The following is a 22,607-nucleotide window of genomic DNA, read 5'->3' on the forward strand; positions in this document are numbered from 1 at the left end:
TAAAGCTTCAGTTAAAATTCACATCAAAGATACAAGTGTGATCTCTGTTAGTCTGATCATGGCCTGGTTATTGGTACCAGAGTATTTTTATACACTGCTGATCTCCTGGGATTTTTATACACCGCAGCCTTCAGAATTAACACAGAAAGGTGCAGAAAACAAAGGAAAAACCCAGAGTGAGAGAGAGTTCTGAGTGGAAACGGCTTGTTGATCCGAGAAACCTGAGGAAAACGACCGGATCGCTTCAAACTGCCAGGAAGGATACAGTAACTCAAATAATCTTTACAACCGTGGTGAGCAGAAAAGAATCTCAGAACACACAAAACACTGAACCTTGAAGTGGATGAACATGAACATCTTCAGGAACTGTGAACATAGGAATTCCAAAAGTTTTTTTTTAACCAACACAATGGCTTTTATTGATTACAATTACCTGAAAAAATACAAATAACTACTTTACTCTTCCATTATGGAATTTCACAGAATTCTACAAGGTCATGACACTATAACATGGTTATATTGGTTTACACGTATATACACATTTACGGATGAAGACTGACATCAGTGTTTCTCAGAGGCCGTCTGTTGAGTCTTCAATCCCAGAAGCTCTGTCTGAAGTTCTCCAGGCTTTGGAGGAATCTCTGGAATGCTCTATAAAAGAAGAACTGTTCTTAGATCAATTTATCAATAAAAATCTGATCCTTTAAATGCAGAAAAGTAACAGTAATATCCTTAAAATGTACCAAATCAGGGCAGTAATACCGATGGACGACCTCAGCACCAGCGAACATGGACAACACACTGGCTACAAACATTTTCATGTACCTCGGCCAAGACACACCCGCGGGCATCTTTATACCAGGAGAAGTTTCTGCAACTGGACCACATAAAGAGAAGAAATATTTCCTGATATTTGTGCTTTAACTGTGTTAAAATCAACACCTACACCCCTACACAAATCTGCATGTAGTACTGCTCGGAATTTCAGGTGAGTCAGATCATTTGACTCAGTTCATCAATGAGAGTCGACTCTTTTAGCTCACACACGCTTTTTCTTCAACCAAACCGCCATCACAATATGTCCAATATTAATTTTTCTTTCTCGAACCCTGCATGACATTGTTGAATGAATGCTGAATGTTTTTGTTATATAAATAACGGAATAACATTACATTTTTAAAATGACTTAAGATCACGAAGCCACTACATACCGCAAATACTGTAAATATTGGTTTTATTCGTGTTTCAGTTAAAAGCGTCTTGATTAAACACACAGCCTGAGTAACAATATCGTCTAAGTCAAGGAAAAAGAATAAATCAAGCAGTTTATATCAGAGAGTCGGTTCTCAATATTCACTTAAAAGAACCGACTCCATCGTGACCGACACATCATTAATCCGGTCTAGTGCGGTTCAGTGGCTTATTGTTTTTTCTTCTTTTCTTTTCTTTTTTTCCACAGTCTTTATCTACATTCACATGAACAGCTCTTTGTGTTTATTAGCGTTCTGCAAATAGAACATTGTGATATAAGGTGACATTCACTGGCAATAGCTAAGGTTACTTACAATTAGCAAGGTAGATTGAACATCAGTAAGTTACAGCAATGTCTTTATCTTTATATATAAAGATTCAAAATATCACACAAACCTCTAACAATTACTTTAGATTAATCTCAGAACAGGTCTTCTACATGTCTCCTTCTTCTTCTTCTATGAATTGAGGCTGCATTGTGCCACTGGTTTACTGCCACCTAGCGGTCTGGAAATCTCAACACTTGATCTTTTCTGTTTGCCGAATCTTTATCACATTCATTCTTTATTCTTTAAACATGTTCACAGTGCTGTGCTAATCCTGAATCCTCTGGGATTCCTCCTTTCCGACATTTTGACATAGCTAGCACCAAGAGAGCAAGTTTTTCAAAAACGTACTGATACATTTTTGTCCCAAATCGCACACCGTCCTCAATTAAACCAATGAAACCATTCGTACAGATTGGTCGAGACCATTGTAAGGCGATATCAGGGGTGGTGGTGGTGGTTGAGGATTAATACGTTCAATTGTATTACAAAATTAATATGCACACGGATACAGAACGATCGTTTTTAGCGGCTTCTTTAAAGTCAACACATTTCCCTGGATAAAATATGTGAATAGATATGTAAAAAACCGAACAAGAATTATGTCTACTTCAATACAACTGATACTCTGTATTAGTGGTGCTCTAGGGTGGGTTGTGGGGCATTGTATAACAATATAACATATATTAAAGCACTTATAAATGTCTGCATTTCTTTAGTATTTATCCGTGTACTTTACGGACTTTTATTTTGAAATGTGTTCAGGCCGGCTTTGTGTTATTGTTGCAGTGTTACCGATGTAGTGAAACCGGAACATTTTCTTTCAATATTTTAAAACTGTTTATTTTCCAGCAAAAAGTCTATTTCAGATTATTGAATCTGTGAGGTGAGTGTGCCTTAATTTCCTTTAGATTTTGTTTTGTGTGTTTGTATGAAACGTGAAGCTTGTCGCTTTGATTGTGTCCATTGCGCGGTTCTCACTTCCGGTGCCGTAAAAATAATCTGTGATTAGGAGAGGAAAGAGCTCTAAGGGTCTGGACACTGGGTCTGTCCACTTCTGTAGAAATGTTTGTGTTTCATGAATAAAACACTTTTTAGGAATATAAGCTGACTTTTTTTTTATCATACATGTCTATTTTGAAATGCCAGAGAAAAGCTGGAGACTTGGCAGTAACGTGTACATAAATATGAATGTGTTAAAGTAAGTCCAGGAGATAAGATGGAGGAAGAGCAGTTCGAGTCTCAGAGGCAGCGCGTGGATTTATATCAGCACTGGTGAGTAAAAACAATGAGAATGGAATGTTGTGTTCACTGCAAACATCAATAAATCAGAATGTCTCCAGATTCCTCCTGATAATATTTACAACACCCGATGCAGCAGCGCTTTAGTCCTTTAAACCTGAAACAGCAGCGCTTTAGTCCTCAGTTTTAGACTGGGTGAGTTACTTTCACCCGCCTGAAGTTGATTAATTTCCAGTAACTGCACATCCCAGTATGATTTATTGTTTTTATTCCGCGTACACGGAGGATCAGGGGTTCAAGCCCCAGCACCGCCAAGCTGCCACTGTTGGGCCCTTGAGCAAGGCCCTTAACCCTCTCTGCTCCAGGGGCGCTGTATCATGGCTGACCCTGTGCTCTGACCCGGGATGGGATATGTGAAGAAAGAGTTTCACTGTGCAGTAATGTATATGTTACAAATAAAGGCTATTTCTAAAATTTCTATACATGCCAGAGCTCCTACTTATTATTTATAAATGAACAACAGTGTTGTTGTTTTTTTTATCCCTTTATACATACATTTAATGTCATTGTCAGAGCATCTGTTCCCTCACACCAACCTGTCTGTTATTTTCTTAATGAAACGCAGTTTGGTGAAGATTTTGTTGGAAAACCTTTCACTGGAGACTTCTTCATAAATGATAAAGAACCATCTCTACACTGAAAACCTCAACACACCAATTTTTTTGTCTCATTTTTTGTTCATTCCAGGTATCATCCAACACATCAGCATTTTCAGGCAGAACCACACCCAGTTCCTCAGTACCACCAGTTGGTTAACTCTTTCCAATACCAGCAGGATGTCCAAGAGTATAGCGGCATGAATGAATTATCTGACCATAGAGAGCCAGCTCAGATCAGTCAGTTTCATCAGCTGCCTGTCCAGCCTCCAGGTACTGACCGTCTCACAGCCTTGTTATGCACACAGATGCTGTCTGAGGGACAGAGCCAAAAAATAAAAAAGAGCACCTCTTACATAAAAAGAGGCTCTATCTCATTTTTCTACATGTAGGGGAACCTGTAGAACACAGCATCTTTTATTCTTAAATATAAAGGAGCTTATCGGGCACTGCATCTTATTTCTTTGTATGTATGAGAGCCTACAGGGCACTGCATGTTGTTTTCTTGAATTTTCTGGGGCATATAGGACATTGCCTTTTGTTTCATTGCATGCAAAGACCAAAAATGGCACCACATCTCATATTTATCACTGGAAGGTCACCCTAGTGGGGACTTCATCAAGCAACTGGCACCCTTGAAGCATGTAAACACTTTTTTTAGCAGCCATTAAGGCACTTCATCACATTTGCCCCATTGTCAGGGCGTTTTATTGTGTGTTATATTTCATAGAAAAGTGTCAATGCTAGCTTAGTGAAGCAACCAGTCATTTGGAGTAAGGATTTGAGGTTAGCTTCAGGTCCAGCCTTTCCAATAGAAAATATTTGAGACAATGAACCTCAAGCATGACCTTTAAAACCATTCTCATATCCTTTGTAGCTCTTCCTTTGACACCTGAGAAAGGGAAGAAGCGTGGACGGCCACCCAAGCAGGAAAAAAACCACCAAACCGACGCTGAAGTCACTGTGAAAAAAGCCAAACGAACTCTGGACAGATTTAACGGCATGTCCGTGGAAGAGGTCATGGCCAAAAAACTGCCTGACATCATCACCCACAATCTGGACATTCTGATAGTGAGTATATTCTGGACTGTATAATGCTTTGGAATTGTTGCTTCTGGATCATTATATTTCATCTTGTCCACTCATTTTGCAGATCGGTATCAACCCCGGGTTGTTGTCCGCCTATAAAGGACGACATTATCCAAATCCAGGAAACCATTTTTGTATGTATTTTTCTCCTTCTTCTCATAAAGATTTGTGTTCTACGTTAATCTAATTAACATTATTACTGTTGTTTTGTAGGGAAGTGCCTGTTCTTATCAGGGCTCACAGATGAGCAGCTCAACTACATGCACGATCAGATGCTTCCGGAAAAATATGGCATCGGGTTTACTAATATGGTAGAGAGGACTACACCTGGGAGCAAAGACCTTTCAAAGTAAGATCTCAAATCCCAGCTGGTTTCTCAACCCGTGCTTTTCAGTTCCAGCTTTAAGATAAATAACAGACCTTACAGATCTACAGTCATGGGAAAAAGAGAGTACACCCTCACTCATTTCTATGTTTTTATTTATCCAAGCTTAAATAACAGGTCTGTGGTTTTCACCAACTTCTACAAACCAACAAATGAGAATAAAAAACTTGTAGTCATTTTATCCCCAAAAGTAAGCCAACATTCAGAAACCAAGCGGGAATAAAGAAAGTACACGATCATATTCAGTAACCTGTAGAACTACTTTTAGCAACCAAACAGTCATTATGGGTCGTGAAAGAGGAAATGTATGAATTAACGTCAGTGAAATATAAAACCATTCATGTTTTTTTTTCCAGCAAAGAGATTCGAGAAGGAGGCAAACAACTTCTGGAAAAGCTCCAGAGATACAGGCCACGAATTGCAGCCTTCAATGGGAAATGTAACGTCAGCCTTACTGTAAACCTTTTTCCTTAAACATCTCCATCTTTATCACAGCACATCTGAAAAAAGCTCATTTTTCCACTTCAGGTATTTATGAGACATTCTGTAAGGAGATTTTTGGAGTGAAAGCCAAGAACCTGGAATTTGGTCTGCAGCCTTACAAAGTTCCAGAGACGGAAACGGTACGATGTTCGACCGGTACTCGTTTGCGTTAGTTGTTAGTATCTTTGCTACCGTCTTATGGATGTGTGAATTTCTTCGTAGGTTTGTTACCTGATGCCATCGTCCAGTCCACGCTGCGCTCAGTTCCCTCGAGCTCAGGACAAAGTTCATTTCTATATAAAGCTGAAGGAACTCCGGGACCAGCTGAAGGGTGTGATGCAGAACCAGGAGATTCAGGAGACGGAGTACACCTTTGACTTAGTCATGGCTAAAGGTAACTTGGGATGACTTGGGAACTGATGTGAAGAACATCACAACATTAGTGAGTAACAAATATTTTCGATTTCTCGTTGTCTCATTTCCAGAGGATGCTAAAAGAATGGCTATCAAAGAAGAGCAGCATGACCCTGGCTACGAGAAAAGCTCTACTAGTGCGACGCGACAGACGTGCAGCTTCTCTCCTGCTAATCAACCAGGTGATGGTCACTAACGTCTGTTTACAGTCTCCATTCACGCTGCAGGCAGTAAAACCAAAGATATCACACATTATAGCAATGTCTTGATGATGCTGCTGTAAGTGGATGATGTAAAGCTTTTCCAGCTTTGAGCTGTTTGGTTGAGTGTGAAGTCTGGTTTGATCAACGTAAAGTGAATGTATTATTAACTAAATAAATAACTAATTAAATACTGAAAGGTATTCATTACAGCAGTAACAGAATTTAGGAGTAAGCTCACACAGAGGTGACAGTTTTTTGTACCAGAATGATTTTATGATTTTAAAAAAAGACCAACATTTTCCTCACTTTAGCATCAGTGCAGTTCATTTTCACAAACCTAGAGTAAAGTGTTGGTGCCTTTTCTGTCTCAATTCTTCCACCTCTTGTGAATCATTAAAAGTCTGAGACACTCGGATGAGTATTAATTGGACCACAGGTTGCATGCTTTCTTTTCTGTGCAGTTCTCAGTTTTCAAACATATAATAACATTAGATCATTTATTCTTATTCAATGCCGTGTTCACACATACCGTGGTTTTATCACTGCGAGTCTCCCGTCTCTGCACTATGAAGTTGTCACTAGGCGTGTTCCTACTTCTGGTTGCCATGGCAATAACGTTTCTCAGTGCGTTCCACAACTAGCATTCCTCTTAACACATCAGTTTTCTTGTCACTAGAATAAATCGGTCTGGATGGAGATTTGACGATTGTACATAAAATTCATCGGCGTCATATCATACGAGATGAAGGAGAAGCAGTGTATGCTCTTTGTTACAGTAACACACACTCTAAAAACTCTCCCATTGGTAGTCGCTGCACCGAGTCGCTCCGTATTTGCATGAAGTTTTGGGATCTGAGCTCTGAAACATTAAAACGTTAAAGAAATGGGTAGAGTAAAAGAAAGGGGGAGTTAAGTAAATGGGTCCAAAGAATGGATAATAATATTAAATAAGTGGAGAAATATGTTATTATTAATAATGGCGTTAAAATAATGCTATGCCACATAAGTGAAATATTAAATATGTCGTTTTAAATCAAGAAATATTAAAATTGAAAAGTAATAACTCTCTCTCTAAGATCTGCCTTTGTTCCTATTGGTAGTCGCTGCACCGAGTCGCTCCGTATTTGCAGGAATTTAAACTTTTCTCAACATTGTCATGACTTTGGACACGCCCACATCCAGAAGCAAACGGTTACTGTCGATAACGTCACCGCAGATTCTCATTGAAAATGATTTCTGGTTGTTGTGTGAATGTAATAGCGCGGGTGGAATAATGCAGCTCGGTGATGTATATGTATTTGTGTGTAATGAGGTCACAGTTGCATATACACCGGTCAGCTATAACATTGTGACCAGTTCCAGGTGAAGTGAATCAGACTGAGTATCTCCTCATCATGGCCCCTGTTAGTGGGTGGGATATATTAGGCAGTAAGTCAACATTTTGTCCTCAAAGTTGATGTTAGAAGCAGGAAAAATGGACAAGCGTAAGGATTTGAGCGAGTTTGATGAAGGGTCAAATTGTGATGGCTAGACCACTGGATCAGAGCATCTCCAAAACTGCAGCTCTTGTGGGGTGTTCCCGGTCTGCAGTGGTCAGTATCTATCAAAAGTGGTCCAAGGAAGGAACAGTGGTGAACCGGTGACAGGGTCATGGGCGGTCAAGGCTCATTGATGCACGTGGGGAGAGAAGGCTGGACCGTGTGATCCGATCCAACAGACGAGCTACTGTTGATCAAACTGCTGAAGGAGTTAATGCTGGTTCTGATAGAAAGGGGTCAGAATACACAGTGCAGGACGGGTCAGGGCTGTTGTAGCAGCAAAAGGGGGACCAACACAATATTAGGCAGGTGGTCATAATGTTATGCCTGGTCGGTGTCTAACCGTTATTTCACAACAGATGACCTATAGAACCCATAAATGAACAACCAACCAGTGTTAGGTTTATAATAATAACTAATAATCACCTGCATGAATGTGGTCATTACATCATTATGATGGATGTGTTTGACTCTTGGTATATTCCAGGTTCTGAACATTCTGCAGCTATGGGACAGGTCGAGCCTAACCAGTGGACCATGCAGCCGTTCACAGACCAGATTCCAGACATTAGGTACTCCAGCAACACGGAGACATCACAATATTTCTGATGGACTTTTCTCAAGCAAGTGCCTACTCAGCTCTTCTGAACTGAAAGGAGAATGAATTTAAAGCAGTTTTATAACCGTTACCTGACTTTCCAGTCTATTTATTGTGTTTCGTAGTAGGTGTAGATCATGTACTTCAAAGCCAGTGTGTTTTTGTATCTTTATTATGAACCTGTGTATGCAGATGTGTTGTATTTTACTTGAAAATCGCAGCATTCTGTAAAAGTAAGCTGCATATTTTTCTTACTGTGATGATACAGTACTCAAGACTATTGTTTAGTTCATTGTTTGTTTTTGAAAGATATACACAAAACCTTTTAGCAATGCTGAATTTTTACCAGGTTGAATAGGTTTACTAAATACTGAGGCCATGCATGATGCATGAGTTGGTCTTCTTGCACAATATTTCACACTAAATCATACTCATCGGTGCTTATTTATGATTTCTGACCTCAACTGAAGGGTACTTTATACTCTTGCACTGTGTGATCATGAAAAGTTTGCACAAACCGTGTAGATTCACAAACTGGACTTCAGATGGACCGCTTCACACAAGAACAGCAGGAAATCCCAAAAGCCTGCAGTGCTGTGGTCATCTAGGACTGATGTTTACGAACCCAGTGTCCACTGCTCTGTTGGCTGTTCTGTTAGTAAATACTGGTTGTACTTTTACTGGTACAAATGTTTCCACAGTGTTTTGAATGTACAAAAGTTCATCAAACTTTCACTGTACATATTTTTTCTATTTATGGTGTAATTTTGTACCATGTTTTTTTTTTTTCTTAACAGTTGTGTTTTAATAAATTGAATAATATTCACCACACAGTCACAGCTGGACTGTTGAAAATGACCAATAAAAAACTCTCAACCAGCCTTTTTGGTTTTGTGCCAATGAGTATTTATTTGAACATAAGACCTGGGAATTTTGGGAAATGAATTGTGAAGTTTATTCATTACAATTTTTATTTTGAATATCAGACTGTAATTCTATACACATGCTGTTTAGCAGCAAACTAGAACAATATCTTAACCTCTATATAAACATAGAAATTAATATTGTGATAAAATAATATGCATTAATAATTATCCAGCAAATTTATTTATATATAAAAGCACAGACTACGAGCCAGGCCAAAAGTTTTGGGACGCCTGCCTTTACATGAACATGAATGTAATGTATGGTCTTTGCTTTGGTCACTGGTGTGCAGTCATGTTGGAACAGGAAGGGGTCATCCCCAAACTGTTCCCACAAAGAGCATGAAATTGTCCAAAATGTCTTGGTATGAAGCTGAAGCATTAAGAGTTCCTTTCACTGGAACTAAGGGGCCGAGTCCAACCCCTGAAAAACAACACCTGAACTCAATGATCTGGAGGGGTGTCCCAATACTTTTGACAATATAGTGATATTGTTTAGAATACAGAATGGTAACTTTATTATGACATGTGGAAACAGGAAGCGGCTTTCTTGACAACCAATAGCGATCGAGCTCTGAAACATTTAAACGTCAAGGAAATGGACAAGATATAAAGAAAGGGCAGTTAAGTAAATGAATCTAAAGAAAGGATATAATATTAAATAAGTGAGAAAAAATGTGTGAAATTGTTACTTATAATGTTATGCCAGAAATATTAAATATGTCGTTTTAAATCGAGAAAGGCAGGAATCCCCTCCCCCCTTTCATCCTTCACTTGGTACAGTCCGGTGCCGGAATGACTCGTTGCTGAAGACTGTGTTGGTCTTTGTTGCCTTCAGCTGAATTAGTTTTTCATAGGGAAAATACATATTTTAACGGATTATTATCATCATTCTTTGTTCATATTAACAACGGTATGTATGATTTAATTTACAAACGGGTTAAATGTTTTATTAACATTTATTACAACTTGACATCATGATGTTTAAAAGGAGATAGCTAGCTAACCTCTGACATCCATTCATAAAGCTAGCATTATAGCTGGCTAAGTGTCTGAGTTAGCAAATTCAGCTAAAATAAAGGCCTGATATATATATATATATATATATATATATTTATCATAAATAAAACTGTATTTGTGACATGTAACGGTATCTTGAGATATTTACATTGGTCAGCATGCGGAGTTAAATGGAGTAGAAAGAATGGAGGCTAAGCTGGATAAGAAGCAGGCCCTGTTTTAATGTGAAAGTATTTGTGGGAGTTAGCTAGCTATCTCACTGACATGTACTGAATAAATGTTAATATCTTGTTGATCATTAGCATGCTGGCTACATTAAGTGGCACCTGCTGAAGAGAATAGACTGGTTAGAAACATTCTCCATGATCTAACTAGTTACCGCTAGGAATAACATTTTTAAAGATAAATATAAATAAATAAATAAATATGAATGTTGGTTTATCACGAAGTCCCCGTAAAGATGGATGAAAGAAGTTACGGATCTTTGCCTCATGTGCCCTCGGATTATGTTCAGCACTGGTGAGTTTCCCCGCTTTGTCATCAAATGGCGCCAGGATTGACTTTTCACTGCGTTTCATTAGCATGTTGCTGGAGCACTGAATGTTACTAACCAGCCTATAAAAATAGACTTATAATATAAAAATAATAATAATAATAATTCTGTAATTTATCTGCAACTTTACTAATGAATAAATTTCCCGGTTTTGCTCTCACAGTTTTATTGAACAGTTCTGGGTCTGTGACAAAACCCCATGTAAACTTCATTAGAAGACTAATCTACTAATTTGCATATTAATTTATTCATTCTGCTCATTTGCATATCAAATGTCTAATGATGCTCCATGAGGAGAGTATAACGAGAAGAATAGAGCAGGATTTCTTTCCTACAGCACTGATACACAGACTGTGTGTTTATATTATGTGTTAAATACTGTGTTTACATCAGTAACACTGACCAAATGAAGCAGTGACCGTGAATACATGGGAAAGGGTTCAGTAATCAGGCAGGAAAACTTTTATTAGCTGCTCCAAGAGTTAAAACAGGAACTATGGGGATCAATGCTGGTCAGTGATTGGTCATTAGGAAGTCCAGCACAGTCAGGATTTCCATGTATAACACAGTGGTGCCGTGAAGTCTCTGTAGTCAGTTAATGCATCCTCATCATGGCTCACTGGGTCAGGAACTAAGAATATTTTCAGTGTAAAAACACGGCTGCAGGAGTTATCGAAGTCTGAAATACACACACACAAACCTGTTTAATTACAAACTCAAAGGATTACAAAGGCAGTAAGCTTTTTTTAATTATTATTATTTAAAAGGGCTCTAAAATGTTCCAGATCTTTTAAATTAGCCGCATAGAAAACTTTATTCTCCTTATATCTAAATGAAGTTCCAGGATAATGGTTATATAAACTGTTTTCTGTGTTCAGTGCTCTATAAACACAACGTTTTTAACTTTTGATTTCGTTTGCATTTGTCTAGGGTTCAGTCAGCACAGCAGCATCTTCAAGCCCTCCACGCACAGTACTCTCATATGGCTAACGGTAACGTTGCCCACTTCATGGAAGGACACGGAGAAGAACCTGGATTGATGGAAATGCCCGTCCAGGAGCCGCCCGCTGCAGCACCACAGCCCAGTGCTCCCCAGCAAGGTACGCTTTAAACCATTTCACCCATACACAGTATTAAAAATAATAATCTTGACTCCATTTTTGCCACAGTGCTGTAGAAGTCTTGTGTCTGATCGGTTAAACACTTTCCTTCTTTCAACCCAAAGCTCCCACTAAAGGAAAGAGGCGCAGACCGGCGAGCAAAGAGCCTAAAGCTAAACCAGGCCCCAAGCCGAAGAAGGCCAAGGTGGAAAAAGAGGGCCAACCTGCTGAAGGAGCACAGGAGAAGATTGACGAGTCCTTTAAGAAAGTTAAAAGGAAAGTCGACCGCTTCAAGGGCATGTCTGAGGAGGAAGTCATGAAAAGGACTCTGCCGGACATTCTTACACATAACCTGGACTATGTTATTGTAAGTGTGTGTGTGTGTGTGTGTGTGCGTGCACGCAGTCAGTTGGTTTTGTCTGATTCTCTCTTGTTTTCTCCATAAAGGTTGGAATTAATCCAGGTCTCATGGCTGCCTACATCGGACGATGGTTCCCTGGACCTGGAAACCACTTCTGTGAGTTGCAGTATTGTTTCAGATTAAAGCTGTTCAGTCTTTTTAGTTACTGTTAGCCGTTAGTTATACTATATACTTGTTATTCATTGCTCATTCATCATTCTGTTGTTCTGCTCTTCTTTCCTTTAAGGGAAGTGCCTGTTCCTTTCCGGATTCACTGAGCAGCTGCTGAACCACATGCATGACCAGTCTCTCCCTGAGAAATATGGCATTGGCTTCACTAACATGGTGGCAAGAGCAACACCAGGAAGCAAAGATCTCTCAAGGTATGACCGATGCTCACGTGTGTTTAAACGCTCACAATTAACACAATCTCTTGATATGATACCATTCATTATCTCCATCTGCACATGTGCCTCTGTTAGACCAGGTCTTTGTTTGTTCTTAACCCTCCTCTTCTGCTTGGAAAAAGAAAATGGAGTGTATATATTTTGAAAAATTTTGTCAATTTAAGGATTTTTACAATTTAGCCTCACTAGATCATTTTTACATATACAGTGAAACCTTGACTTACGAGTGAATCAACTTACGAGTTTTCCGAGATACGAGCCGTCGCTCGGTCGATTTTTGCTTTAAGATACGAGCCGAGATCTGAGTTACGAGCACGCGAGCTTACTCCACCCACCACTCAGCAAGCGGTCAGTTCACGTGGTGATCTCTCCAGGTTGTGCGTTGGCGCTGTGTAAAGACACTTCATCACTCATTTACCAAACATTTTGAAAGGGAGGAAGAAACAAACCTCCTTGGACAGGTTTTTATTGAAACGCCCTGCAAGTGAAAGCGAGGAAAGTGTGGAGAAAAAGGCAAAAGTCAGAGAAGAAGATGATTAAGTGAAGTGAAAAATTTTTTTTTTTTTTAAAAAGGAGCAATTAAGTTTAGCGATAAAATGTAGCATAGTGTGTAAGTTAAATTTAGCAATTAATTGTAGCATTGAGTGTGTAGTGAGTAAGTTAGGTTAAGCAATAGAGCATGAAATGAAAAACTCCACCCCCCTCCTCCACCAATCTCCTCCCCCTCCGCCAGCATCTTCATCTGATCTTCAGGGTAAATACACTTAATAAAACCAGTTTATTTCTTTACATTCTCTTTTATTATGTATTATTATTTTTTTATACATTATTTGTTATTTATAAAGTACATTTTTCTTATTTAAAAACACGTGACAAAAAAAATTGGTGTGGTTTTTGGGGGGCTGGAACGGATTAATAGCATTTCAATTCATTTTAATGGAGAAATTTGATTTGATATACGAGCAAATTGAGTTATGAGCTCGGACACAGAACCAATTAAACTCCTAAGTCAAGGTATTAGTGTATTATTCTTTCGGTTTATTGTAAGAGTAAGCACATGTAAGCACAAACACATTCATGCAGATGGATAGCTACCGCATTCATTTATCTAAATAACAGAACAAATTTATCTATCAAACTGCAGAAGCCATTTAAATGACCAGTTTTTAATAAAATGGCATAAATGAACGCATTTCAGCATTTATAATAAAACCGCATCTTCCCTGTTCTGATGATTTTTAAAAAAAGGTGTTATGACTATATAATAAATCTATTTATAAGTACTCAGGATCAGTTTTATGATGTAGTTTACTGAGATATTGTGATCGTTTTATATAAATGATTATATAACATTTATTTTATTATTTATTTTATTACGGTCTTTTTTCAACTTGGCTTTTTCTTTCTGATGCAGTAAAGAGCTTCGAGAAGGTGGCAAAATTTTAGTGGAGAAGATTAAACAGTTCAAACCTCTCATAGCAGTTTTTAATGGGAAATGTAAGTATGTATGGATCGAGTCATATGTCACTCAGAGCATGGCGTCATGGCGTCTTTCTAACATTACCATTCTTCTTTCTGAAGGTATATATGAAATGTTCTGTAGAGAGATATTTGGGAAAAAGCCCAAAAGTCTGGAATTTGGTTTACAGCCACTCAAGATTCCTGACTCAGACACGGTAGGACATGATTCGCCTAGAAATGTAATTCAGCTCAATTTTCATTTCAAGCTGATCACCGTAAGAGTAACAGCTGTACACCTCTGTGTGCCTTTAGGCACTGTATCTGATGCCCTCCTCGAGTGCGCGCTGTGCCCAGTTCCCTCGAGCTCAGGACAAAGTGCACTTCTACATCAAGCTCAAAGAACTCCGAGACCAACTCAAGGGTGTGGCCAAACCCAGAGAAGTCGAGGAAGTCAATTACACGTTTGATCTGGGCATGGCTAAAGGTTTGTGCATGTCTTCCACGTTATGCCATATAAATGTGTGATTGCTAACCTTCTCCAACATTTTCCACAATAATGAACTATAAACCCTGTTTTCTGCAGAGGATGCTAAGAGAATGGCCATCAAGGAGGAGAATTATGATCCTGGCTATGAGGCTGCATATGGAGGGGCGTATGGGGAACCGGGAATGGCGGAAGGCAACGGCCACTGTGCCTTCGCTTCTGGTGAAGCAGGTCAAGTACTATTTCTGTTACCTGATGATGGAAGCCTTACTAAGTCTAGGTTACTAGAGTGGTGGTAAATGACTGACCAAGGCACAAACATGTAAGAGCATAACATTCATCGTTTTTGACCCCTCGCATTGGTGATATGGAAGACACCTGAAAACTTTGTATTTGTGTATATGAGTGTATTTACTGGTCTTTAATATGGAAGAAAAAGAAAGCGTTTTCACATTTACACAACAGAACAGTGCAATTCTATTCTTTGCATATCCAAGCATGATAGGAGGTTGGGGTCAGAGTGCAGGGTCAGCCATGATACAGCACCCCTGGAGCAGACATGGTTAAGGGCCTTGCTCAAGGGCAGCCCATCAGTGGCAGATTGTTAGTGCTGCAGATTGACCTTAGGGTGTAGTGTTCGAACCTCACAGCTCCAGGGTCCTCGGTCCAATCCTGAGCTTCAGTTACTGTCAGAGTTTCTCATCTTCTTATGCATATTTTGTTCATTGCCCCCATCACACCCCTTTTTCAGCATAGACTCTGGATAAAGCATAAAATGAATATTTACAAGTTCATCTAATACATATTTCATCGCTTAGTATGGAGTGTGTCCACTCTGGGGATTTTTGTGGTCAAATTTATTTTTTCCTCTCTGCCTGCTCAGATTTTTTTTTTTTTTATCAAAAGCAAAGTCGTTGCATTATATGACTTACTGATTTGTCTATCCGCACCTCAGAAGCAGCAGAGAAGGAGCCCAGGAATCCGAACGCAGTGGGCCAGCTTCCAGATGGCCAGTGGATGACCAATTCCTTCGCAGATCAGATTCCGGAGATCGGCAGCTCGTCACAAGCGCGGGCGGAGGCCGTATGAACCGGACCGTCGTCTCAGTAAGGGACTTGACACCTGTGTTCATCCACAGATCTCGTGCAGTGCCTCTCACCAGCTTCTCTCAGTTCAGGAACGCTCTCAATCCACTGACTTTTCAGCTTGTTGATTAGTTTAAAATCTGTTACAGATCAATAATAAGACCGTTATGTTTGCCGCGTCACTCGGCCACGAGAACAGGATGACGAGTATGATTCGAAGCAGAGACGGCTACTTCAGTCACCTGCTGCCCACAGCAACTCTAAACTGGACCTCAGTTCTGAAGACTGAAGACTCTTATCACAAAACACTCTTCATCTGAGAGGAGATACGAATACGAATTCTTTTTTAATTTCTTTGCCATGAATTTGAAGTAGACATTTTAGAAAGTAGTATTTCTATGAAACTGAACTTGTTTTTTTCTTTTTTTTGTATACTGTGTCCAAAACATGTTTGTTTTTGCTTAGTGTATAAGCACTGATGCAGTTCTTCATGTGATATCAGGGACTGATACTTGACTTTTGAGATTGAACAGTATGTAGTTTGATTTGGTTAAATGTTATAAAACAAAAATGTTTTTTTTTTTTTGCTTGTGCAAAATATATGCACACTTTTCTCTGCCTGAAAGCCGATCTGTAGCTCAGCATGGAAACTAAAGATCCTGGATCTCCCCATTTTATATAAAAAAGATGGTGTAATAGGACAAGTTAGCATAGGTGAAATGATTTAAATCTCTTGTAATCAAAGCAAAGACACCACCGTTAATCCCTCAAGGTACATTTCTAAAAGAGCATACAGATACGATCATGTGACTGCTGGTGGTGTTTATTGGTATTTGTGGAGTAGTTTTCTCCTGTGACATGAATTCACAAAGTCGAGTGTCAGACGGTCTCGCCGCCTTCTCAAGTACTGTAACACCGTTTTTATGGCACATGGTACTGCGTGAAATTTTAAAACCTTTGATTTATTGTGCTTTTACTGTTTATATAAAACACTCTTGGTGCTATTTTGTTACTCTTATTGTAAACATGATTACATTTCTCCTCTATTAAAATTTTATTGTGTTCAACTTATTCAGGTGTAATGCGACTCTTCAGCACAAATAGTCCTTTATTTCTAATTGCAATTACCTTACTAAGAAAAAAAACACTTTAAGAGAAGCAGCTGGGTGTAAATATTTCCTTTTCCTGTTTTGCTGCCTAGTCCATTTTTGTGCGTTGTGTATATTTGTACCGTCACCCACGATCCAGGAACGGACTTGGACGTGATAGTGGACTGCCGATGACTTAAGGATGTAGAGTTGGAACCTTCAGTGGTGTTATGCTTAAAAAAAAAAAGCAAGCACTTAATCCAGAGTAGGAATTTTGCAGAAGTTTGAGAAATATGAAGTGTAAAAACTTTTACAGGACAATTTCATCCACACCTTCTCTGTGAGGTGACTTCCTATAAGCACAGACGATCAGATGCCATCTCCATCATCCAGCCAGCAAGTCTGAGTTATAGTTAGAAATTTAACAATTTGTTAGTTAAGCATTTATAGAAAGATGATCAGATCAGTTTGTCTTTAATTAATAGTTTTATCACGATTTTTTCCTATAACACCATCTTACAGATGATCGGATTCTTTTCTCCTTTTGGTGTATATTTTGGTAGCTTGGTCATTTTACCTCAGAAGCATGAAGCAGACGACCTCTACAGGCAAAACACACACCATCAGCGTGGATGTGAGCAACTTCACCGCAAATAGTTCACTCTTCCATTCATCTTTCTTACTAGCCTGAGAAAAGACTGAGGGACAGAAACAAGCCATATTTTCACAAACAGACAACAGATTTGTCATTCTAGTCAGTAAACAACTGAAATACCTTTCTGGACGGACGCAGGCAGTAGGTTCATCTCCTGTTTATCCAACACACAGCTCTGTCTGCTGGTTGATCCAGACTGATCCTGTCTGTGGTTTAGTATATGTTCAGTCATAAATGATTCCTGTTCTAAGAGATCTGAAATCAGACAGATTATAATGTTTCACTAAGCACAAAACACCGTCAGAATAAACATCTATTTTATATCTATATACAGTACATGAGAATATTTTGATTCTTGCCCACCGTTTTCCTTCAGAAACACGAGCGCATCTTTATATCCGTTGTGACAGAACTCTGCCATAACCTGAGACCAGAACAACCAGTTACTTAAAATTAAACATAAAGGAAAAATCCACTCTGAAACATGTCTTTAAATGTGGTTATATTGAAATTATTGTTTCAACATATTATATTGACTAGTTTGTTAGTTAGCGGTTGTCTATTGTCCTGATATCGCAGGCAGATATTGCTAGCACGGTTACATTGGTGGTTTACTGGAGAGAATAAAGTCAGAGATTTCAAACATATGAGTTACGGCAGAGATTCTACGCAACTAGTTAGCTCCCTATGAGATACCAGTGGTGGACCGTCAGGGTCAGTAAGTCCTTCTCTGCTGGCCTAAACAGCAATGATCTGAATCACTGACTTGCATTTTAATATATTTAATATATTTTTCCATGAATGTGTATTAAATTATTCCCAATAATCTATTCTCTACATTTCATAGCTTTTCTCTCGGTTGCGCTGCTTCCAGTAGTGTATATTTATGAGAAGAGTATTTATCCAATACTGAACACCTCTCTCTGCAACTGGATCCTGGATTTCCTGACTGGGAGACCTCAGTCAGTCCGGATCGGGAGCAGTATCTCCAGCACCACCACACTGAGCACTGGAGCACCTCAGGGCTGTGTGCTCAGTCCACTGCTGTTCACTCTGCTGACTCACGACTGTGCAGCAATGCACAGCTCCAACCACATCGTCAAGTTCGCTGATGACACGACCGTGGTGGGTCTCATCAGCAAGAACGACGAGTCAGCATACAGAGAGGAGGTGCAACATCTAACAGCCTGGTGCAGAGCCAACAACCTCTCCCTGAACGTCGACAAGACCAAAGAGATGGTTGTTGACTTCAGGAGAGCACAGAGTGACCATTCTCCACTGTCCATCGGTGGCTCCTCTGTGGAGATCGTCAAGAGCACCAAATTTCTTGGAGTTTGTCTGGCGGAGAACTTCACCTGGTCACTCAACACCAGCTCCATCACCAGGAAAGCCCAGCAGCGCCTCTACTTCCTGAGGAGGCTGAGGAAAGCCCATCTCCCTCCCCCCATCCTGACTGTGTTCTACAGAGGGACCATGGAGAGCGTCCTGAGCAGCTGCATCACTGCCTGGTTTGGGAACTGAACCGTCTCAGATCACAAGACCCTTCAGCGGATAGTGAGGACAGACACACACCCCTCACACACCCCACACACCCCTCACACACCCCTCACACCCCTCACACACACCTCACACACCCCACACACCCCTCACACACACTCTTACACACCCCACACACCCCTCACACACACTCTTACACACCCCACACACCCCTCACACACACTCTTACACACCCCACACACCCCTCACACACACTCTTACACACCCCTCACACACACTCTTACACACCCCACACACCCCTCACACACACTCTTACACACCCCACACACCCCTCACACACACGCTTACACACCCCACACACCCCTCACACACACTCTTACACACCCCACACACCCCTCACACACACCCCTCACACCCCTCACACACACTCTTACACACCCCTCACACACTCTTCACCCTCCTGCCATCTGGAAAGAGATACCAGAGCATTCGGGCCTCACAACCAGACTGTGTAACAGTTTCTTTCCTCAAGCCATCAGGCTCCTCAACACCCAGGACTGAACTGTTCTACACTCTCTCACACACACACACACTCTCACTCAGGACTGAACTGTTCTACACTCTCTCACACACACACACACACTCTCACTCAGGACTGAACTGTATATTAACTCTCTGTCTCTCTCACACACAGATACACACACACTCTCTCTTGACTGTGTGGACACACACACACACACGCACATAATTTATATTGTTCATTACTTACTGCACTACCTCTACCTGTCATCCGCTGCTATAGTTATACTTATGTTTATTCTATTTGCACTACCTCAACTGCTGCTGTGTATTTTTGCACAATATTTTTGCACAATACTTTTTTTTTACATCATTTCACTTTATCTATTTTATTTCACTTACATTCCAGTACACGTTCTTTTATTTCCTTTCAGTGCTAAGTGTCCTGTGTTCTTTTGTGTTGTCTTTATTGTATTTATTGTCTTTTTTGCACTGTCTTGTCTATGCTCTGTTAGCACCTAGCTGCACACTGTGCACTTTACGTGGCTAAGACAAACTTCTGTCCTAGCTCTGTGGTGTTGTTTGTTGTTTTGTATTGAACTTGTTGTTGTATGTTTCTGTAGCACCAGGTCCTGGAGAAACGTTGTTTCATTTCACTATGTACTGCATCAGATATATGTGGTTGAAATGACAATAAAAGCTTCTTGAATCTTGAATCTTGAATCAATCATATTTCAGACAGTGGCTGACATCATGTGTCGCCCGGCCTTAAGGCCTTCAGAATCAATAGTGCAGGCGCCCGGAGCTTAAAATAAGGGGCAGTGAGTTGGCGTCACTGGGGCCATCTAGCAGGCGTACGATTACGTCAGCAATTTCCCGTCCTTTGATTGGACAATTGGAGTAGTCAGAGGCAGGAACCACACAAACTAAATAAAATATATATATATATATATTTTAACTCACAATGGCTGACAGAGGAGAAGAAATCGATTTGGTCTCAGACATCCTTACAAATACATTTTCAAGGCAGACTTTTCAAGAAAATCCTTTTGGGTTTTCTTTTTTTCCTGGGTTTTCAGTTTGCCTTCATTCCAGATCCCTGGGGTGGACTGTGGGTTTTTTCTTTTTTTGAAAGTGAAAGTGAAAAGAATGAAAGGAAGCTTGTGAGACTGAATTGTGTTAATTAGTTTTTTTGCTATATGTAATGTCATTTTATTCATGTTCTCTACAAGAGCGTCTCGTTCTCTTCTCAGGGAACCGGGTTACATACTTAACCTGGTGTAGTTTTTGACTGGGAAAGGAAACCGGAGTACCCAGAGGAAACCCATGAGGCACAGGAAGAACATGCAAAGCCAACTCCCGACCCTGTCAGTACGAGACGAACCTGCTGTGAATAATGTGAGTAAACTAAATTTGAACATGTTTGTAGTTTACCTCAGGTTCTGGTGGGAAAAACGCTTGGACTACACGGTGCACGTTAGCCAAATTGACATTAAGGCTCATATTGCAGTATCTCACTTCCTGGCAGTAGACTGGGTTGTCATCTGGACAGATGTCACTTTCACCAGAGAATGGAGAGACAGTGATGGTATTCTTTAGACTGGAATATGGGGTACTGTCGCTCAAAGCACCATCTACATAGTGCTGAAGGTATTTCATAAGTTGGCGAACATGTGAAAGTAGATCAGAGTTCATTATAAATATACAGTAGTATTAGTAATTATAGTGTACAGCTCAGGTAAAGAATTAGACTGCTTATTTCTTTAGTACTTACAGTGCCATGATAGCGGGGTGGCACCACTCCACAGTACACAGGGAAAAAACAGCTACAAAATAAAGCCTAGGCAAAACACAATAATGTAAAAAATGTGATCAATATTAAAGCTTAACAGTACACTGTGGTATTTTGTGGCATTTAATACTCCTACATGTAAAGTAACAATCATGTTCCTCCTTTTTACATGAGAGTTAAGTTCACCTGGATGAGATCATCTCTACTGGTGAACTCAGACACCAGCACGTTCTTGCCATCTGAAAGCCGTGTGAGCGACACACACAGTTTCCCACTGGCAAGGAGGTGAGCGTTTTCAGGCAGATCTCGGATCATCAGCTGCCTGGTTAACTTCAACAGGTTAAAGGAGGGATGCATGGAACTCAACATGCCTTTTCGAGCCTCTTTGGCTATTGCCATCAGATTTTCACAGCACTTTGCTTCAAAATAAAAAATAACACAACAAGCCTATTCATTCACAGATGATAAAGTTTGTTATTTCGGTGGTTACCGTTTAACATGACAGACGTTAAATCATTTACTAACAGTGTCAACAGTGATGAAATGGGAAATACTACATCAACCCTTCTGGAGTTTTTCCACTACACTCAGTCGAATACGACACGTCCGTTTTCTTTAGCAATTTGTTAAATTAAGGGGGAAAAAAGTTTTTTTCTTGAAGGCTTTCTGATACTCCTTGGTGGAGTTTTACACAGAACCTTGAAGGTTCCTGCAGAACCTTAAGTATGTGAAATATAAAAAGTCACATCACAGCAATACAAATCATTGTTTAACACATATAGATGGAAATGAAAGCTAAAATTCTGATCTAGTGTCTCTACATTATCTTTTAAACATAAACCCAAGTGTCTTCAGTGTGAAGCAAACAAAAGGAAAATGGCTTTTAGCCTTTCCAGTACTTTCAGAGTGGACTGTATTTAGGACTCTTCTAAAAAAAAATTTTTTTTCAATTTTAATTTTAATTTATTTTTTCATTCAAAGTTCTTTTCCTATTAAAGTTGCTGGTGTGTGTATAAACCTGATGTACAGTACATATATTTGATGGTAGCTCTTACCTGGTGACATCTGGCACACTATCATGGCTGCTATCAGCGCTCCGGATGAAGCACCGCAAATTCTTTTGGAACTTTTAATCAGTCGATGAGCCCGTTCCAACAGACAGCTGTATACTCCAAAATAATAAATTCCCAAAAACCCACATCCAGTAAAGGAAATATTCCACTCGGTATTAGAGGTGAGCATGTTCCTCAAGCATGTCACTTTGAATGAGGAGGAAGTTCACAGCAGTTCACATTATCTTCAATAACACTTATGCAACAGAGTCACAGCCTGACTGCTGACTTTGAACCCGACGTAATATTAAATCATCAAAATAAGTTTGTTTGTTTTTTCTTCTCCTTTACAGTGTCACTGTATGGTATTGCTTTATGTTGTCACA

At 39.8% G+C, this 22,607-nt stretch overlaps 4 protein-coding genes across 7 annotated transcripts; 2 read left to right on the forward strand and 2 right to left on the reverse strand.

Moving 5' to 3' along the window:
- Positions 1-399: 399 nt before the first annotated feature.
- On the reverse strand, positions 400-1,803 carry LOC131357847 (ubiquinol-cytochrome-c reductase complex assembly factor 6). Of its 2 annotated transcripts, none has more exons than XM_058397193.1 (3): positions 1,566-1,715; positions 744-877; positions 400-651 (listed from the first exon to the last, which is right to left on the reverse strand). In XM_058397193.1, the coding sequence occupies exons 2-3, from the start codon at positions 849-851 to the stop codon at positions 562-564; spliced, it is 198 nt and encodes a 65-aa protein (XP_058253176.1). In that variant the 5' UTR covers positions 852-877; positions 1,566-1,715; the 3' UTR covers positions 400-561. The 2 variants fall into 2 exon arrangements, with proteins under 2 accessions (XP_058253176.1, XP_058253175.1); XM_058397192.1 differs by having other exon boundaries at positions 401-651; positions 1,648-1,803.
- A 401-nt stretch (positions 1,804-2,204) lies between these two features.
- Positions 2,205-9,060, forward strand: tdg.2 (thymine DNA glycosylase, tandem duplicate 2). 2 transcript variants are annotated; one of them, XM_058397191.1, is made up of 11 exons: positions 2,205-2,463; positions 2,727-2,852; positions 3,567-3,748; positions 4,353-4,546; positions 4,629-4,698; positions 4,778-4,913; positions 5,306-5,388; positions 5,478-5,572; positions 5,655-5,826; positions 5,918-6,028; positions 8,075-9,060. In XM_058397191.1, the coding sequence occupies exons 2-11, from the start codon at positions 2,797-2,799 to the stop codon at positions 8,194-8,196; spliced, it is 1,221 nt and encodes a 406-aa protein (XP_058253174.1). In that variant the 5' UTR covers positions 2,205-2,463; positions 2,727-2,796; the 3' UTR covers positions 8,197-9,060. The 2 variants fall into 2 exon arrangements, with proteins under 2 accessions (XP_058253174.1, XP_058253173.1); XM_058397190.1 differs by having other exon boundaries at positions 2,207-2,463; positions 2,780-2,852.
- Positions 9,061-9,864: 804 nt separating this feature from the next.
- tdg.1 (thymine DNA glycosylase, tandem duplicate 1) lies at positions 9,865-16,064 on the forward strand. 2 transcript variants are annotated; one of them, XM_058397741.1, is made up of 11 exons: positions 9,868-10,021; positions 10,578-10,647; positions 11,612-11,781; positions 11,907-12,148; positions 12,229-12,298; positions 12,429-12,564; positions 14,003-14,085; positions 14,170-14,264; positions 14,362-14,533; positions 14,633-14,764; positions 15,489-16,064. In XM_058397741.1, exons 2-11 carry the CDS (start codon positions 10,589-10,591, stop codon positions 15,620-15,622), a joined length of 1,293 nt encoding a protein of 430 aa, XP_058253724.1. In that variant the 5' UTR covers positions 9,868-10,021; positions 10,578-10,588; the 3' UTR covers positions 15,623-16,064. The 2 variants fall into 2 exon arrangements, with proteins under 2 accessions (XP_058253725.1, XP_058253724.1); XM_058397742.1 differs by lacking the exon at positions 10,578-10,647 and having other exon boundaries at positions 9,865-10,021.
- Positions 16,065-16,540: 476 nt separating this feature from the next.
- Positions 16,541-22,426, reverse strand: LOC131358176 (patatin-like phospholipase domain-containing protein 2). The gene is made up of 9 exons (XM_058397744.1): positions 22,225-22,426; positions 21,356-21,588; positions 21,152-21,217; positions 20,812-21,021; positions 17,725-17,785; positions 17,482-17,616; positions 17,284-17,404; positions 17,040-17,108; positions 16,541-16,939 (listed from the first exon to the last, which is right to left on the reverse strand). The coding sequence occupies exons 1-8, from the start codon at positions 22,409-22,411 to the stop codon at positions 17,060-17,062; spliced, it is 1,062 nt and encodes a 353-aa protein (XP_058253727.1). The 5' UTR covers positions 22,412-22,426; the 3' UTR covers positions 16,541-16,939; positions 17,040-17,059.
- Between the last annotated feature and the right edge of the window lie 181 nt (positions 22,427-22,607).

Source organism: Hemibagrus wyckioides, linkage group LG08 (assembly GCF_019097595.1).
Source record: "Hemibagrus wyckioides isolate EC202008001 linkage group LG08, SWU_Hwy_1.0, whole genome shotgun sequence".
Taxonomy (NCBI): Eukaryota; Metazoa; Chordata; class Actinopteri; order Siluriformes; family Bagridae; genus Hemibagrus; species Hemibagrus wyckioides.

Excerpts from the sequence above, each read along its gene's own strand:
- LOC131357847 (XM_058397193.1), bottom strand. The coding sequence starts at position 851 with ATGCCCGCGGGTGTGTCTTGGCCGAGGTACATGAAAATGTTTGTAGCC. Across the intron at positions 652-743 it reads GGTATTACTGCCCTGATTTG|AGCATTCCAGAGATTCCTCC; the intron begins GTACATTTTAAG and ends CTTCTTTTATAG.
- tdg.2 (XM_058397191.1), top strand. The coding sequence starts at position 2,797 with ATGGAGGAAGAGCAGTTCGAGTCTCAGAGGCAGCGCGTGGATTTATAT. Across the intron at positions 2,853-3,566 it reads GTGGATTTATATCAGCACTG|GTATCATCCAACACATCAGC; the intron begins GTGAGTAAAAAC and ends TGTTCATTCCAG. Across the intron at positions 5,573-5,654 it reads AAGTTCCAGAGACGGAAACG|GTTTGTTACCTGATGCCATC; the intron begins GTACGATGTTCG and ends ATTTCTTCGTAG.
- tdg.1 (XM_058397741.1), top strand. The coding sequence starts at position 10,589 with ATGGATGAAAGAAGTTACGGATCTTTGCCTCATGTGCCCTCGGATTAT. Across the intron at positions 11,782-11,906 it reads GCCCAGTGCTCCCCAGCAAG|CTCCCACTAAAGGAAAGAGG; the intron begins GTACGCTTTAAA and ends TTCAACCCAAAG. Across the intron at positions 12,565-14,002 it reads GGAAGCAAAGATCTCTCAAG|TAAAGAGCTTCGAGAAGGTG; the intron begins GTATGACCGATG and ends TTTCTGATGCAG.
- LOC131358176 (XM_058397744.1), bottom strand. The coding sequence starts at position 22,411 with ATGCTCACCTCTAATACCGAGTGGAATATTTCCTTTACTGGATGTGGG. Across the intron at positions 21,589-22,224 it reads AGTGTGCCAGATGTCACCAG|CAAAGTGCTGTGAAAATCTG; the intron begins GTAAGAGCTACC and ends TTTATTTTGAAG. Across the intron at positions 21,218-21,355 it reads GTAGAGATGATCTCATCCAG|GCTTTATTTTGTAGCTGTTT; the intron begins GTGAACTTAACT and ends TGTTTTGCCTAG.